This window comes from Amblyomma maculatum, chromosome 5 (assembly GCF_055883805.1).
Source record: "Amblyomma maculatum isolate TAMU_Amacu chromosome 5, ASM5588380v1, whole genome shotgun sequence".
Taxonomy (NCBI): domain Eukaryota; kingdom Metazoa; phylum Arthropoda; class Arachnida; order Ixodida; family Ixodidae; genus Amblyomma; species Amblyomma maculatum.
Genome location: NC_139348.1, coordinates 140045944 through 140060960, shown reverse-complemented (window position 1 = coordinate 140060960; position 15017 = coordinate 140045944). Strand labels below are relative to the sequence as shown.

The 15017-nt window shown below is 50.3% G+C and overlaps 1 protein-coding gene across 1 annotated transcript; it reads right to left on the bottom strand.

Moving 5' to 3' along the window:
* Positions 1-12539: 12539 nt before the first annotated feature.
* On the bottom strand, positions 12540-14516 carry LOC146189742 (uncharacterized). Its single transcript, XM_084603320.1, has one exon. It carries the CDS (start codon positions 13912-13914, stop codon positions 13426-13428), a length of 489 nt encoding a protein of 162 aa, XP_084459446.1. The 5' UTR covers positions 13915-14516; the 3' UTR covers positions 12540-13425.
* Positions 14517-15017: the final 501 nt, after the last annotated feature.

Genomic DNA, 15017 nt, shown 5'->3' with positions numbered 1-15017 from the left:
GACAGAGTCGAGTAAGCCGAGCGACGTTCCTCTACTCCCCATTTCTTTCGGATCTTATTATCCTGTAGCAAGCGACCGTTTTACACCGTAGATGCAGTCGCGTAACAGAACGCGTAGATGGCTGAGTTGCTACGTTTTATGCAGGAGTGCATTCAAATTAAGGCTATATTTTTAACTTCACTGCGAGGAAAGGACTAAGTCAACTTCTCCATACAGATTGAAAAATGGGCTAACATACTTGGACTAACAAGAAATTAATTTAAAAAAAAAAACGTTTGACAGAAATAATTTTACCGGGTACCCACCGGTAAAAATGGGTACAAGCGTCCCCTCTGCCTGGTGCCAGGTTCCCACAGGTAGAGTGTACTAGAATTCTAGTACACTCTACCACAGGGGTGTTCGCTTGGAAAGGGCTCCGCAAACCCCGCTGAGCCCCTTCGGGGGACAAATAGTTTCGAATGATTCAGCTTGCAAAGGTGGGTTAGATTTACCGTGTTTCACGGGGTTCAAAACTGAAAACAAAAAAGAACTCAGAAATAACCTTGAAGTTTGTAGGGCTCGTGGCGCGCCGCGCTTTCGAAGGCCGCGCCACTTCCCAATGCTCCCTGCGCGCGTGCCTGTTTCCCTCTCCCCGCTCGCGCGGGGATAACCGGTCCCGCGCGAGGGGGCTATAAAAGAAGGCACGCGCCGCCGTCGCGTGCTTCTTGGTCCCTGGCGCTTCCTGGTCCCTGGCTCGTCGCTCCCGCTTCCCTCCCGGCTCTCCACGGAAACGACCCGCAGCCACCCGGACGACAAGATCCCTGTGAGATAAAGAATGTTCGTTACACGGCCCACTGTGTGTTTTGTCGTGCGCATGCCTCGGGCAGAGGAATCGCCCACAACTGGCACCCAACTGGGGCTGAATTAGCACCCATGTGGACGATTTTTCTGCCAACGTGGCAGCGCACGACAACACGACGGGCCGGTCCTTTGTATGTTAGGCGCGACGCCATTTTGAGTTTAGGGCTATCGTGCGTACAGATGACACGGAGTGTAGTATAGTAGTGTTTGTACAGTGTTTTATTTTGTTTTGGGTCATGTGCGTGTTTGTTAGTGTCGGGCGGTTTGTGTTTTAATTTTTTTTGTGCATATGTTAGTTTTATGAAGTGTTTAGCCTTTGTGACTAGCCTCTTGATGCGGGCTAGGTGGTAGTCGTGCGCGTTTAGGCTCCCGACCGGCCTTAGTTGTTGAGTGAAATGCCTCCGAGAAAAGACGTGCCAGATAGGGCCGCCGCTTCGGACGCCAGTGCGTCCGGAAGTGAGGTAAAGGACGCGGTAGAGTCTGTGCAGTTTACCGATGCGGCCGCCTTGATGAGGCAGATGAACGAGGTGTTGTCTGTGTTCGCCCTTCAGCTCGGTTCGGTGGCTAGCGCCAACCAAGCCACAGCTGCGGCGGCAGTCCCGCGTCCACGGATAAATGTAGAGGTTCCCTCCTTCTCCGGTTATACGGACGTAAAGTCAGTCCACGAGTTCCTGCAAGAACTCGAGGATTATCAGACGGCACTGGGTTCCCCAGACGACGTGGTGCTAGCGCAGGTAATCCCCGTGGCACTTGTTGAGAGCGCGGCGCGGTGGAGACGCTGCCAGCCGGCCTTCCAGTCGATGGCAGACTTCACAGATCGCTTCCGCGCCGAGTTCTTGCCGCCCGATTACGAACGCCGGATGCTTGAGGAGCTAGCGTTGCGCACACAGCACCCAGAGGAGAGCCTCCTCGAGTATGTACGCGCAATGCAGGAGCTCTACAAGAGGGCAGATCCCACGGCAACCGATCTTGAACAGGTCGCGCGCGTGATGAGGCAATGCCATCCGCGCTTCAAGCCGTATTTGCGGGGACGTGGTTTTGCAAACCTCGAGGCCCTAGCACAGGAAGCGAAGGTAGTACAGGCGGATTTACTCGCTGAATTGCGCTACCAGCCACCCCCCAGGCCAGCCGAATCGCTAGAGCCGCAATGCGCCTGGGCCGGAGGCCATGACTCCGCGCCGCGCGCCAGGGGCGCAGACGTAATGACGGTAGGGCAGGAAAGGCCAGCGGAAGGCTCCGATATTCCTCGCGCTCTTGACCCGTACGCGTTCGAGCAGCGGCGTCGAGCTGGGCTCGCCAGCGACGTACGCACAGGCGCGGAGAGAGGGGAAAGACGTCCCCAACAGCTTCGTGGAACGCGGCATCCCCCGTCCGCGCGGCAGGTGAACGACCGGCTTTGCTGGAATTGCAACCAGCCGGGCCACGTGGCACGAGAGTGTCAAGCAAGGCGTATGCAGGGAAACGCGGACCGCCGGCGGCCATAATTGGTAACACCAGCCTGTCGCCGTCGGCGGGAGAATTTCGTGGTAGCCACGGCGGAAAATGGGAAATGTACTCCCACGCCGCGTCACCGGGCGCTGAGGCTTTTGTCCCCCTCGCCTGTAGAGCGCAAGGAATGTTGTCGCGCTCGAGCCCTTTTATGCTAGTGCGGTTAGCTGGTCAAAGCTACTCGGCACTCATTGACACGGGCTCAACTCTGTCACTGGTCGGTGATGATGTGTTCGAGGCCTGCCGTAGATGTAACATCCGTGTAAGGCCAGCAGAAACCACTTTGAGCTTAGCAGCAGGGACAACAAAAGCAGAAGGAGCGGTGCGTCTGGTCCTGCGTTTTGACGGCAGGAAGCGGAGGCATCGCTTCGTCTATCTGCCCGGCTTAGCCATACCAGTTATTCTGGGAAGAGATTTTCTTTCGAGCGAAGGCATTGTGCTTGACATGGGGGAGAACGGCTATCGCTACAGCCCCTTCACCCCCCTCATTCCCTTTGTTAGCGCACCCAAACAGGAATGCGTCGCTGAGCGAGCGAGCGTTCACGCTTTTGTCGCAGAGGGCTCCCCCGCGACACTGAATGGTAGCCCATTAGAAGCAATTATCGCGTCCTTCTCGGGAACCGGTAGTCAGCGCCGAAGGCTCGTAGAAACTTTACTCCCGTTTTCGGATTGTTTCACAGAGAAACCAGGCAGGACCGACTTGCTTCAGCACGAGATCGAAACGGGTGATGCGCGCCCTTTCAGATGTAACCCGCGGCCGTTAAGCGCGCATAAGAGACAGCTTCTCGACAGCGCCCTTGACGAGATGATTGATACCGGCGCGGTGAGACCCTCACAAAGTCCCTGGGCGTCCCCAGTGGTTCTAGCGCCAAAGAAAGATGGTTCGGTCAGGCTGTGTGTTGATTATCGAAAGCTCAACTCACTGACGCCTACGGTTGCGTACCCTTTCCAGTCGATCGAGGCTGTGATGTACGCGTTAGGGAACGCAAGGTTCTTCACAGTCCTGGATGCAAGCAGAGGGTACCTGCAGATTGAGGTGGCGGAAGGTGACATTCAGAAAACCGCATTCACCTGTCACCGCGGGCTCTTCGAATTTACTCGACTCCCGTTTGGTTTGTCTAATGCACCGAGCACGTTCATGCGACTGATGGACATCGTGCTGGGCGATGCAAGGTTCAACTACGCGATGGCGTACCTCGACGACGTCGTGATATTCTCACAGTCGTTCGAAGAGCATCTCATTCACTTGAATTCCGTTCTTGAAAGAATGAGACGTGCGGGTATAACGATCAACCCAAAGAAAGTGCAGTTGGCATCGAAGAGAGTGAACCTCTTGGGATTTGTGGTTGATGATGGCACTTTGAGACCGAACGATGACAAACTGCAGGCAATTCTGAACTACCCCTGCCCGACGGACGTGAAAAGCTTGCAGAGGTTTTTGGGAATGGTTGCCTTCTACAGACAATTCATCCCTAGTTGTTCAGAGCTCGCTAGACCGTTGAACCAGCTGTTGCGGAAAGGCTCGAAGTGGGTCTGGGGCAAGGAACAGAACGACGCTTTTGTTGCCTTGGCTCGCGCGATAGCGAACACCGCTAATTTGCGCCTCCCCGACCTGAACAAGCCGTTTGTCTTGCAGACAGATGCTAGTGATGCCGGTGTAGGAGCTGTTTTGTTGCAGGAACACGAGGGCAAGCTGCGCCCTGTCGCGTTCGCCAGCCGCACGCTCACATCGGCGGAGCGGAATTACTCCGTGACCGAAAAGGAATGCCTGGCGATAATGTTCGCATTGTCAAAGTTCGACATGTACCTAGACGGAGCGGTTTTCACCGTGCAGACAGATCACCAGGCACTTTCGTGGTTAAAGAGGCTGAAAAACCCCGCAGGCAGACTCGCGAGATGGGCGCTGACGTTGCAACGTTACGCGTACGCCATTGAGTACCGCCGGGGCAGCATGAATAAGGTGGCCGATGCGTTATCGCGCGCACCGTTGAAGGCTGGCAGAAGCGCAGAAGAGGCGCAGACCAGCTCTGATGAAAGCGGCGTCGCCGCTAGTGGAGAGGAGGAGAGGGCGGACGCGAGTGTCGCGCCCTGCGTAGGTAAAAAGAGAAAGGAGGCGGACAGAGTTGCCGCGCGGTGCTGCGAGAGAGAGAAGACGCAGCAGCTGGTGGCGGCGACTACTCGCCTGCCAAGAAGTGAGGCAGAGAGAAATCTGTCTTGGGGAGTAGCGGTCAGTAGGGAAGAGCTAATTGAGGCCCAGAAAGCAGATGGTCTATGCCAGCGGGTGCTGACAGAGCTTGCGAGTAGTGCAGCTTGCACCGGGAACGTTGAGGGCAAGTACGACGCGTATCTGCTGGGCAAGGATGGCTTACTGCTCCGCTACATCCCCCAACTTGACGAGGAAGAGGCGATTGCATCCCCCTTCCGAGTCGTGGTCCCGAGGAAGTTGCGGAAACGATTCCTCCAGTACTTCCATGACTCAGCGCTGGCAGGCCATGGCAGCGGCAGTAAGACTTACGACAAGTTATGCCGTGTCGCGACCTGGCCAGGTATGAGAAAGGATGTGCTGGGTTACGCCCGTACATGTCCTGTTTGCCAGGTAGCCAAGCCTCGGGCGGGGAAACCCGCTGGCATGATGAAGCCGGTAGTTAGCAACTATCCGTGGCAAGTGGTCGCGTGCGATATCATGGGACCCCTCCCTCGCTCCGCGCGCGGACACCAATATATCCTGGTAATAACGGACCACTATTCCAAGTGGGTTGAGGTTTTCCCCCTTAGGAAGCTGGTGTCAGAACGGATTTGGGAGAAACTGTTGGAGACATTCACTCGTTTCGGTTTCCCTTCCGACTTGATTACAGACAATGCTTCGTATTTCACAAGCAAAGTCTTTGTTGATTCCTGTCGGGCGCTTCAAATCCGCCACAGGAAAACGAGTCCCTACCACGCTCAGAGCAACATAACCGAGAGAGTGAATCGGAATGTTAAGAGTATGCTGGTTGCGACGACCGAGCAGCACAGAGATTGGGACGCACGGTTGTCCGAACTGGCTTTCGCCACTAGAACAACCGTGAACAGGTCGGTGGGTATGACACCTGCTTACTTGAATTTTGGGAAAGAGATCGCTTTTCCGCTAGAGAACGCCCTACTTGACGCGGCGGGGCCCGCGCCCCCTCCGCTTACACAGTACGCGGCAAAGCTCCGCGAGCGCCTTGAGGCAGCGCAGCGCGCGGCTCGTGAAAACCTCGATGTCGCGCGCATGGAGCAAGCGGATCAGTACAACAAAGGTCGTCGTCACGTCGTTTTCAACACGGGCGACTTGGTACTGAAAAGAACGCACCCGCTTAGTAACGCAGCGCGTGGTTTCGCCGCGTCGCTAGCGCACAAGTGGGTTGGACCGTTCGAAGTTACGGCACGGACTACGCCACTCACCTACCAGCTGCGGTTGTTGGCGAGCGGTGAAACCGCTGGTCCGGTGCACGTCGCAGACTTGAAAGCTTACCACCTTCGCAAGGACGATAACTGCGAAGCGGGGGAAGCTCAAAGTGATGCAGCGATCTCCCCCAAAGTAAGGCGTACAGGTAGCAACCCGGTTCGCAACCGACGCTATAACCTAAGGCCAAGGTAGTGCACTACTTTGTCTAACGTCTTTGCTTCTTTCAGAATGCATTCTGATAAGATTTTGCAGCAGCCAGATGAACTACCGTCGCTGGGGCGGGAAACCGCACCCAGCGCATGGTTCAAGGAGGGGCCACTTAAACAGGGGGTACCCCCCTAGTTTGTAGTGGTTGGTGGCCCATCATCGTGACCAGCGCGGCCATGCTGGCCGTCTTCAACGAGTTGGATTGGAGCCCGCTGCCCAGGCCTGGAGTACAGGCCTCAGGAAGCCAGGTGTGCCCGTGGCGGAAACGCCTGCTGCAATGTACATCCAGCAAGGCGCCACGTGGAGAGGGGTCAGCGATGTAGAATAGCAGCTCAGGGCCGCTGCCAGGCGTATCCGTGGCCGAGCCCAGCTGCGCTGTGACCCCGAGGATGTGGCCGCTGCCGGAGAGGGACCAGCCGGAACAGTCCCGCCATGCCTGCTGCTTCCACGGACCAGCTGAGATGGCATGGCATCCCGCCAGAGCCTGGCGACAAGGCTTCATATTTTACGCCGACCCGGGCTCGGACATGGACATGGCCCGGCTGTTGGCGGAGCCCGGGTCGGACGCTGAGGGGGGGGAAGATGTAGGGCTCGTGGCGCGCCGCGCTTTCGAAGGCCGCGCCACTTCCCAATGCTCCCTGCGCGCGTGCCTGTTTCCCTCTCCCCGCTCGCGCGGGGATAACCGGTCCCGCGCGAGGGGGCTATAAAAGAAGGCACGCGCCGCCGTCGCGTGCTTCTTGGTCCCTGGCGCTTCCTGGTCCCTGGCTCGTCGCTCCCGCTTCCCTCCCGGCTCTCCACGGAAACGACCCGCAGCCACCCGGACGACAAGATCCCTGTGAGATAAAGAATGTTCGTTACACGGCCCACTGTGTGTTTTGTCGTGCGCATGCCTCGGGCAGAGGAATCGCCCACAAGTTTCAATTGCGAAAACGCTCTAACCAGCGTGTCGAAAGACGCAAAGGTTCACTTTCGCTGATGAGGTTCACTTCTCAGATAATCACTGGAGTCTTGGGCAAGCCCGGATTTCTAGCTGTCTGACTTGGCGAGAATAAATAAATAAATAAATAAATAAATAAATAAATAAATAAATAAATAAATAAATAAATAAATAAATAAATAAATAAATATTAAAAAGTAATAAATTAAGGAAATGAAATACTTAACTTAGATTTTATTCTTCTCCCTCTCTCTCTCTCCCTCTGTCTCTAGGGTAGCGCTATTGAACACTCTCAAGGTTTGGTAACAGGCAACATAAATACCCAAGGAGTGGAACGTATGACAGTGGTCGCTGTAGCCCAGTTGTAAAGAGCACCAGAAGCGATATTCGGAGGTTGTAGGTTCAGTTCCCACCATTGGCGAGTTGTTTTTCCATCTACTTTGAATTAATTATTTTTCATCCTAAATTCATTACAACGCTAATGCAGGTCAAAAGCAAATATATCAAAAGTAAAAAAAAAAAAACCTACATTTCCTTGGCCTCTCCGACTGTTGGCTTCTTTTCTTATATATATATATAGGGAGGGAGCGGGAGGGAAGAGTGGCTGACCCGCTGAGTTGCATTAGCTCTCTTAGAGGAAAGGGGAAGCGGTGCAAGCCACAACTAGGATAACTTGGAGGCGAACGAAAGCCGGAGCAACCAGGACAGCCGATTTGGCTGCAGCTTGTGTGTGTGTGTACGCTATAACCTGTGATTCCACAACGATTACGCACAATATCGTCGGCTTCCTACCTTGTGTGCAAGGGGGCTTTCCGACTCTAAGTCCTGACCTCGCTACTTTACCGCGTATGCACCTGTACAACGTGGCTTCTCATCTGGCCTAGGAAATCTCTTTTAAATGAAAGCAAGTGCCTCACAAAGAACGGAAACGAACAAATCCAGGTCAAGATCGCTTTTTGTTCGTAGTACCTGTAAAAGCCTCAGATTTCCAACCCTGGTGGTTGTTTCGCTGTGTGTCTGGAGAACAACTGGCAGTATGCTGGTTGATGCCGTTGGCCTAGAATGAAACGGTACGCATTACCGATTGGGGATTTCCCATAGTTCGATGTAGCGTCTAAAATAGAAAATATGTTTACTGGTTTTGGGGAGCATCGCTTGTGGCTAGGTAGAATTCGGTCAGAAAACTCCCTTGATTAGGAAGCTTAGCGGGAAATATCCTGAATAGCTTTTGAAACAGACTGTGAAACTATATTGAGTGCAGTCGAACATGCTTTTCATCCATTAATTATGTAACTGGAGAATACCTGCACTGAAATAAAGGTTTGATGCCGGCACTTCATAAAGAACGCTCCCGCGTTTCAAGGGCGCCCTACTGAAAAACCAAAAGTTCTACGGGGCAATAACCTCATAAAAACTCATCTAATCAGATAGACTCTAAAGCGGTGCACATCATTCCCATAAAATATTGTACATAATTTATGATAATGTACAAGAAACTGTGACACCTTATGCAATTATATGTGACTTCTATGTGTTTTCGTATGTGAATTTAGGGAGATTGTGTGAGAAAATGTGAGATTATTCCCTCATACAATTTTTTCAGTACGGCGTTACTAAAGTTACGTCTGGCTCAGTGAAAATATAGATAGGAGTCGAATTGATTAGGAAGGTTAGCTGGAAACATCCTGAATAGCTTTTGAAACAGACTGTGAAACTATATTGAGTGTAGTCGAACATGATTTTCATCCATTAATTCTGAAACTGGAGAATACCTGCACTGGAATAAAGGTTTGATACCGGCACTTCTTAAAGAACGCTCCCGCGTTTCAAGGGCGTTACTAAAGGTACGTCTGGCTCAGTTCAAAGATTAATGGGAGTCGAATGGTGACCACGAGACGAGAGATAACCTCCTGTTTGTGGGTTTCTTCACCCTTCACCATTTGTGTGCGTCTCCCCTCGTGTTTGCAGTCTGGCAATACGCTGTGAACGTTTCACCGTGTCGCTTTTTGTCCTCGAGCATCGACCTTCTACGCCGGCACAGACAGAATAATTCGTCATGTAAATGCAGGCTGCACGCGCGACCCTGCGTCATACCGCCACTCCTATAGCGGGTGGTGTGGATATGGAGCGGCAGTACGGTGTGAGCACCACGGCCTCGCCCCTGAAAAAAGTAATTGTGCTCATGCTAGTTCACATTCGCAGTTAGCTTCAGGTTTCCTGCGTTTTGTATATTGCTTGCAGTACCCGAGTACACTGTATTAGTGTAACTGTGGAACCGCATTTGCAAAATAGTTAATAGATCACTCGTAGTTCGGTCTCCCGCGCACCATGCATTTCGCAAACCGCTGTCTGGGTTATCCAGCTCATGTCAAGAGGAGTAGATTGGCTTTAAAACGAACGCGTTTTGCAACACACGCACACAGCCCGTCCAGGTGACAAGCATCTGTCGTCTTTCGCACAACTGACGCGAGCGAGGGAACTGATAGGTGCTGAGGGAGGGCAGGATGTGACGGCGGAACAGCCGGCAAGGTCCAAGGTAAGCGCCGCCCGCCGTTCCGATGGTCGCGAGCGCGCACATCTTCCGCCCAACAACACCGGTCTGCGTCGGCAATATTCTGCGCTCCTCCTCTCTTCACCTTATTCACTCTCCTCCTAAGGCGGCGAAGAGAGTACGCGCAATTTAAGCGGCTGTAGCGAGCGCAGGTGGTGGTTTGGCGAGAGGCGCGTGACACTGTTTTGAACCTGTAGCACTTCTCTTGAAAGTACACAGCAGGAACTGGCTGAGGGTGCCGGCGACGGCGCGGTGAAACTCTTTCGAGCAGAGAAGGAGTGGAAGAGGAGTGCGCATCGAACTTGTTTGTAATCTCTGCGAGGGGAGAAGCTATAAATCGAAAACAAAGAAATCGATAGGAAGATAGAAGATAAATCTTTACGATAGCTACACCTGGCGGCGGAGGGGAAATATTGCACAAACAACACCCGCGCGCCTAAGAGAGCTCGATAACGGTCAAAGCGGCGTGCAGTGGGAAACGAGTCTCCCCGAGTTCGCGGTATGAAAAGGACCACCTGGAAGTATCACACGTAGATGGAAAGTCAGGCCAATGCAATTCAGTGCAATCGGCGCGCTTTTTCCATAACGGACACGCATGGGGCGGCGTGGGGTTTTGCGACACATAACTAGTTGGTACTGTTCGGAAAGGTGTCCTTGGTTTCTACTTTTTTCACCAGGAGCACGCAGGCACGATGAACATAATGAGTGAATGAAACAATGAATCCTTAACGATTGAAAGAATGCGATATTAAATGTCGCTAGGCTAACTCGCCTGCAATGGATAAAAAACGCGTCGTGAAACCATATGCATTAGGCGCGGGACAGGATGTAGAGGAAGCGAACGAAAAAAAAAAAAAAGGTATGCTTGGTACATTGTTGCTTCGTACTGCGCTACACATGTGAATGTGAAGTATATGGGGTGCTATTTAGTAGCAGCATGAATTTCCGGGAGAATGGTTAGCGTGAGCTGCTGCTTGCGCATGCTTCGACGGCCTCTATGCATGGTACGTCACTAGTGTCTGTGCCTTTGGTCGTCTTTGATTGTGTATTGATCAGCGCTGTTGTCAAGGGACAGTTATCGTCATCTAACCCTACAGGAGATGCACTTTGGATGCTTTGCAAAACTAGCAAAGAGTGAAATTAACAAATGAATGTGGCAATTCCCTCATTAGAAACCTATACCCGCCCTAAATAAGATGGAAGCTCACCTTGAGTTAACACAGTACGGTAGAGAACCCTGCTGAGTTGCTCGAAGTTCGACCACGACAGGAGCTTTATTGTCACCCTGGCTTTACTGAGGTAAAAAGAAACGGGTGAAGAGAATGGGGAATGGACACGGCGAATAACCGTTTGGTCAGGTGTCACCCGAGTTGGGTAGCACCTGCAAGTTCGTCGGTAAAACAGGACGCATTTTTTGGCAGACTTTGAGTTCCGGCACCACGAGAGAAAGAAGAGGCTGAGAAATAAGAAGCGAACAGTGCGCACTTAATGCATTTTATTGCACAATTATTCAAGCATAATGCAGCAGTAACCCCTGCGAAAAATGACCGTGCAAAAATATTTTATGGGCGCTACTTTGGCAAAGTTGCGCAAGCAATCGGCAAAATGCACAGGTATATGACAAAATCAACACACTGCTATGACCGCTTTAATGAAGAGTTACTTTTATATGAAAAATAGTTTGTTCTTTATGCTGCGCCAATATGAACGTGAGCGGAAGTGATTGTGTTTGGTGCCAACTTTCGTAAATGGTACTTGAAGCAAGTGACACGTGCTTCTACGAGGATAAAAGTGGTCGTCCACGCATTTAATAGCCTATGTCCCAAAGCAATGATTGTTCTACTCTATCGCGGAAAACATGATGAGGATAAAGGCTGTTGATGGTTGAAACGCATAGAACAAGGCCGCTCGTTTAGATCTACATATAATCGTTGTGAGCACGTGGAGAGTATAGGTGAGATTGTTGCGAAAGCTGCGTCAGATATGCTTCACATTTCAAAGATACGCAGGAGCGAAAGGCTTTAGTATAAATGGCTTTTGATCACTGCACTTAGTTATTTCTTGAATATTGTCAAAAGTTTCAGAGAAATCAGTCCTACTACCTTGAGCTGAGCCTTGAAGTGCCTAAAACACTGCTTCCCCCCCAGGAAAATAGCATCTTCCAGGGGGGAAGATGCTATTTTCTGAACTGAACTGAAGTGAACATCTGTGCACGATAAGGCAGGTCATAGTTCGTTGCATCTGATACAAAAATCACGAATTACATTTGCTTGAAAAAAGAATCTCCGCTAACACGTCAAATATGTGAATTCGGATCTTTTGACCTAGATTTTTCTTTTTGTAGTTAGGAGCATTCAAAGGGTGGAGCTGTCACCAAGACTCAGATGTGATGTCTGAGTAACAATCATTCGCGAACAAATGCAATGAACTTTCGTGTTACGGGCAGACACGCATTCCTCCCAAGTCATCCGATCCCGCTGACAGCAAGGTGAGAATTATAAACTTAGCAAACAGTATGGTTTTCCTTCCGTAAAGTTTATTTACTTAGCGGTAACCAGGAAAAAGCTGCTGGTTAGTAGTCACCAAGTAATTTAGGCGTCCAATAGCACAGCTGAAAAATGAAAACAAAATCAAGAACTCAGGGTTGTCGGCCAGCCAAGTTACCAGCATACTGCTCAGGCAGAATGTCAGCAACGACGATTGAAGCCAGGTGTTTAACATATTAGACTGATTCCAATCATCTAACCAAATTAGGTATATGCAGCACGCCGATGTTCTCCACGATGCATCCGTTGCTGCTTTGACTAGTAATGTATATCGTTTCAAGAGCCATGTCGTCGAAGAAAAATGAAAAGAAAACTGGAAGACAGGTCCCTGAAATGCCACGTGTAGGCATTTGTTTCGCTTTCAGGGGAGCCGAGCCTCAAAGCTCCTTTGACATACACCAAGCTGTGCATGCACGCAGACGCGAACGTTTTGATGGAGTGGCTGTGGAGAGTGCCACTAGAGGGTGATTGGGGAACCGGCAAAAAGCGCAATAAAATTTATGTAGAACACCACCACAATAGCGAACATGAATTGCACCTCAGGCCACCCCTCTTTGCAAACAGCGAGATGAAAAATTGTCATCGAAAGTGAGCTTAGTTTGAGAGGTTGAGCTGTATCTAAAAATCACAGAAAAAGAAACTGGAAAGTTCTTCGCCTATACATATAAAAAGGCGGTATGCTTCGCAACAATGCAATGTAATCTCTGGAGATGTTACATATAGAAGCTGTGTGAGACATCCGCGTTGTATTGATTGCTGCTGTAAAATACTGTTGGTCCTTGTGGCGTAGGATGATGTACAGGAAGAAATGACAACATTCTTTCAATATTGTAGATTCACAACATGATTCATAATAAGCCTATGTGGTCATGTGTTGCACTAGCCCGGCAATTGGAGCGCTGAATAAAATCACAAAAAGTGACAGACATTATACAAAAATACATTAATAGGAGAAGCAGATAAATATATTCATTGTTTGTAGTCAGCTGCATTTAGAGAAGACTTCGTCGTTACGCTAGTACACCTCTTTCGTCGCTCATAACCTCTATGCCGCACTTTAAGCACTAAGGGGGTGGATGTATACTGTATCCGTAGAAATAATCTATCAGGCACACTCTGTATCCACGGCTGCACAGTAAGACTTTTGACTCCTGCAGTTCACGATCCTGCATGAACATTTGCTGATTGCTATAGCTACCCTGTACAGTTGGACAATATAGTTCGCCAGAATGCTATTTAATGCAGGAATTTGGAATAAGTTAATGATGAAAGGGGCAGCTGGTACAATCTGAGGCTTTGATGAGTGTTCTCAGCTTTGCTACGTTCTGAAGAGTATTTTTTTCGCAAAATAAAAATATACGTTACCGTTTTTTTCACTCCTCGCATTAACTCGCGAGTTCAAGCAAACTAACAGAATTGGAATTATTCATACGTGGCTGTCCCGAAGATTGTTCACGTTATCGGAAGTGAGGTCCGACGCGCGGGCCACAATAGTCTCGATGGCTCCAGCTGCTTTCCCGTTCGTCGTTCTCACCACAACCATGGGCATCTCGCCAGTACCAGGATCACTAATGGACCCGTCACACTTCAACGCCACACTTTCTTCCCCTGCTGTCGCCGCTTGGCACTGAAGCCTGCGACTCGTCTGGTAGACGAAGAGAAACGCAACAAAGAGGATAACGCCCACAGGAGCCATGACGTAGCCGATCAAGGTCACCACAAAAAACCTATAGGATAGGCCCAGGCAGACGCAGAAGAAGCCCAACGAAGACAGCAAGATGCCGACGGTTGCCATCCAGCATTCGACATGGGTAGTCGACGTCATGTCTGGCTCGTGGGCTGGTACGAATGTGACCGTGGTTCTGGTTGCTTCTGAGGGCACCTGTAAATGTCCATCGGCAGGATTCGCAGCCATAGCTACAAATGTCGGATTGAGGAGCGTTCGTTCAATGATCTGGACCTGTACAGTAACCCGAAAATCTGGACTACAAGCTTGGAGTGCACAATGGGGTCCTAGTGAAATATAAAGATAGAGTCAGTGCTTTTTTATTTAAATTAATTCCCTGTTATTTCTTGGTCTGAATAGATTCTGTTAGTCATGACTACATTGGGAGACTAAAGTCATCTAGCAGTCTAAAGTTGACAACACAATGAAAGGATTGCAGTACGGCCATCGATTAACCTGGGGGAGCAGAAATGGATGCAATGGTCACCGACGGTTTTATAGAGGTTCAACAGGTGTACCAATTTCTTTTCTTTGAAGACTTGATCATAGTTCGAATATCACTGGATTATCAAGCGACTAGTCACTCACTTGAAGGCCGGTAATAATAACGATGACTGATGATATCAGTGAAGTCCAGTGGACTTGCCGTAACCTTGTAGTAGTGGAATCATTGAATTCAGGCTTCGGGACGAAGCTGACATTTTTCTGCTCTTCGTTAAAATTTTTTAGTTAACCACACTCGAAGATGCCTTCTGTTCTTTTTAAGGTCGAACTGCGCACTCTGAGCAGGTGCGAGGTGTTAAGTGACTTCCAGCTTCACCCTTGTTTTTGCGGAGTTGTTAGTAGATCACTATCTCTGTGCAGGGTTGGCAGAAATGGTGGCAGTTCAAGAGTGCGAGCTTGCTCGTGCGATGCTTTCTGTTTCTGTGACAATGGTGTTTTTATCTGTCACCGACGGTGCACATGCTGGTCGTGCACTTCAGGTTCTAGTCCGGACTCCAGTGCCATGGCTCTGCTGTGATGCTGTTCGTGGGCGGCCGGCACCGAGGTCGAGTAGCTGCGTGAGCGAAGTTGAATGTCAGGCACTGTTCGTTAGCACTCTTGGCTTTGACAATTAAGCAGAAGTTTGATAAACGATGCCAAAGCGGTGGTGTACATTTATCTTATCTGCAAGCGAGCAACGGAAGCTAGAGCACCTGAACATTGGCTAAGCTTTGCTTTTATTCTTGATGGTAAAATGGGTTTGAGTTTACTTTTTAATTTAGACAGAATTGTCTGAGTGAAGAGGGCTA

Bases quoted from the DNA above. Each gene is read 5' to 3' on its own strand.
- LOC146189742 (XM_084603320.1), bottom strand. From the start codon at position 13,914: ATGGCTGCGAATCCTGCCGATGGACATTTACAGGTGCCCTCAGAAGCA.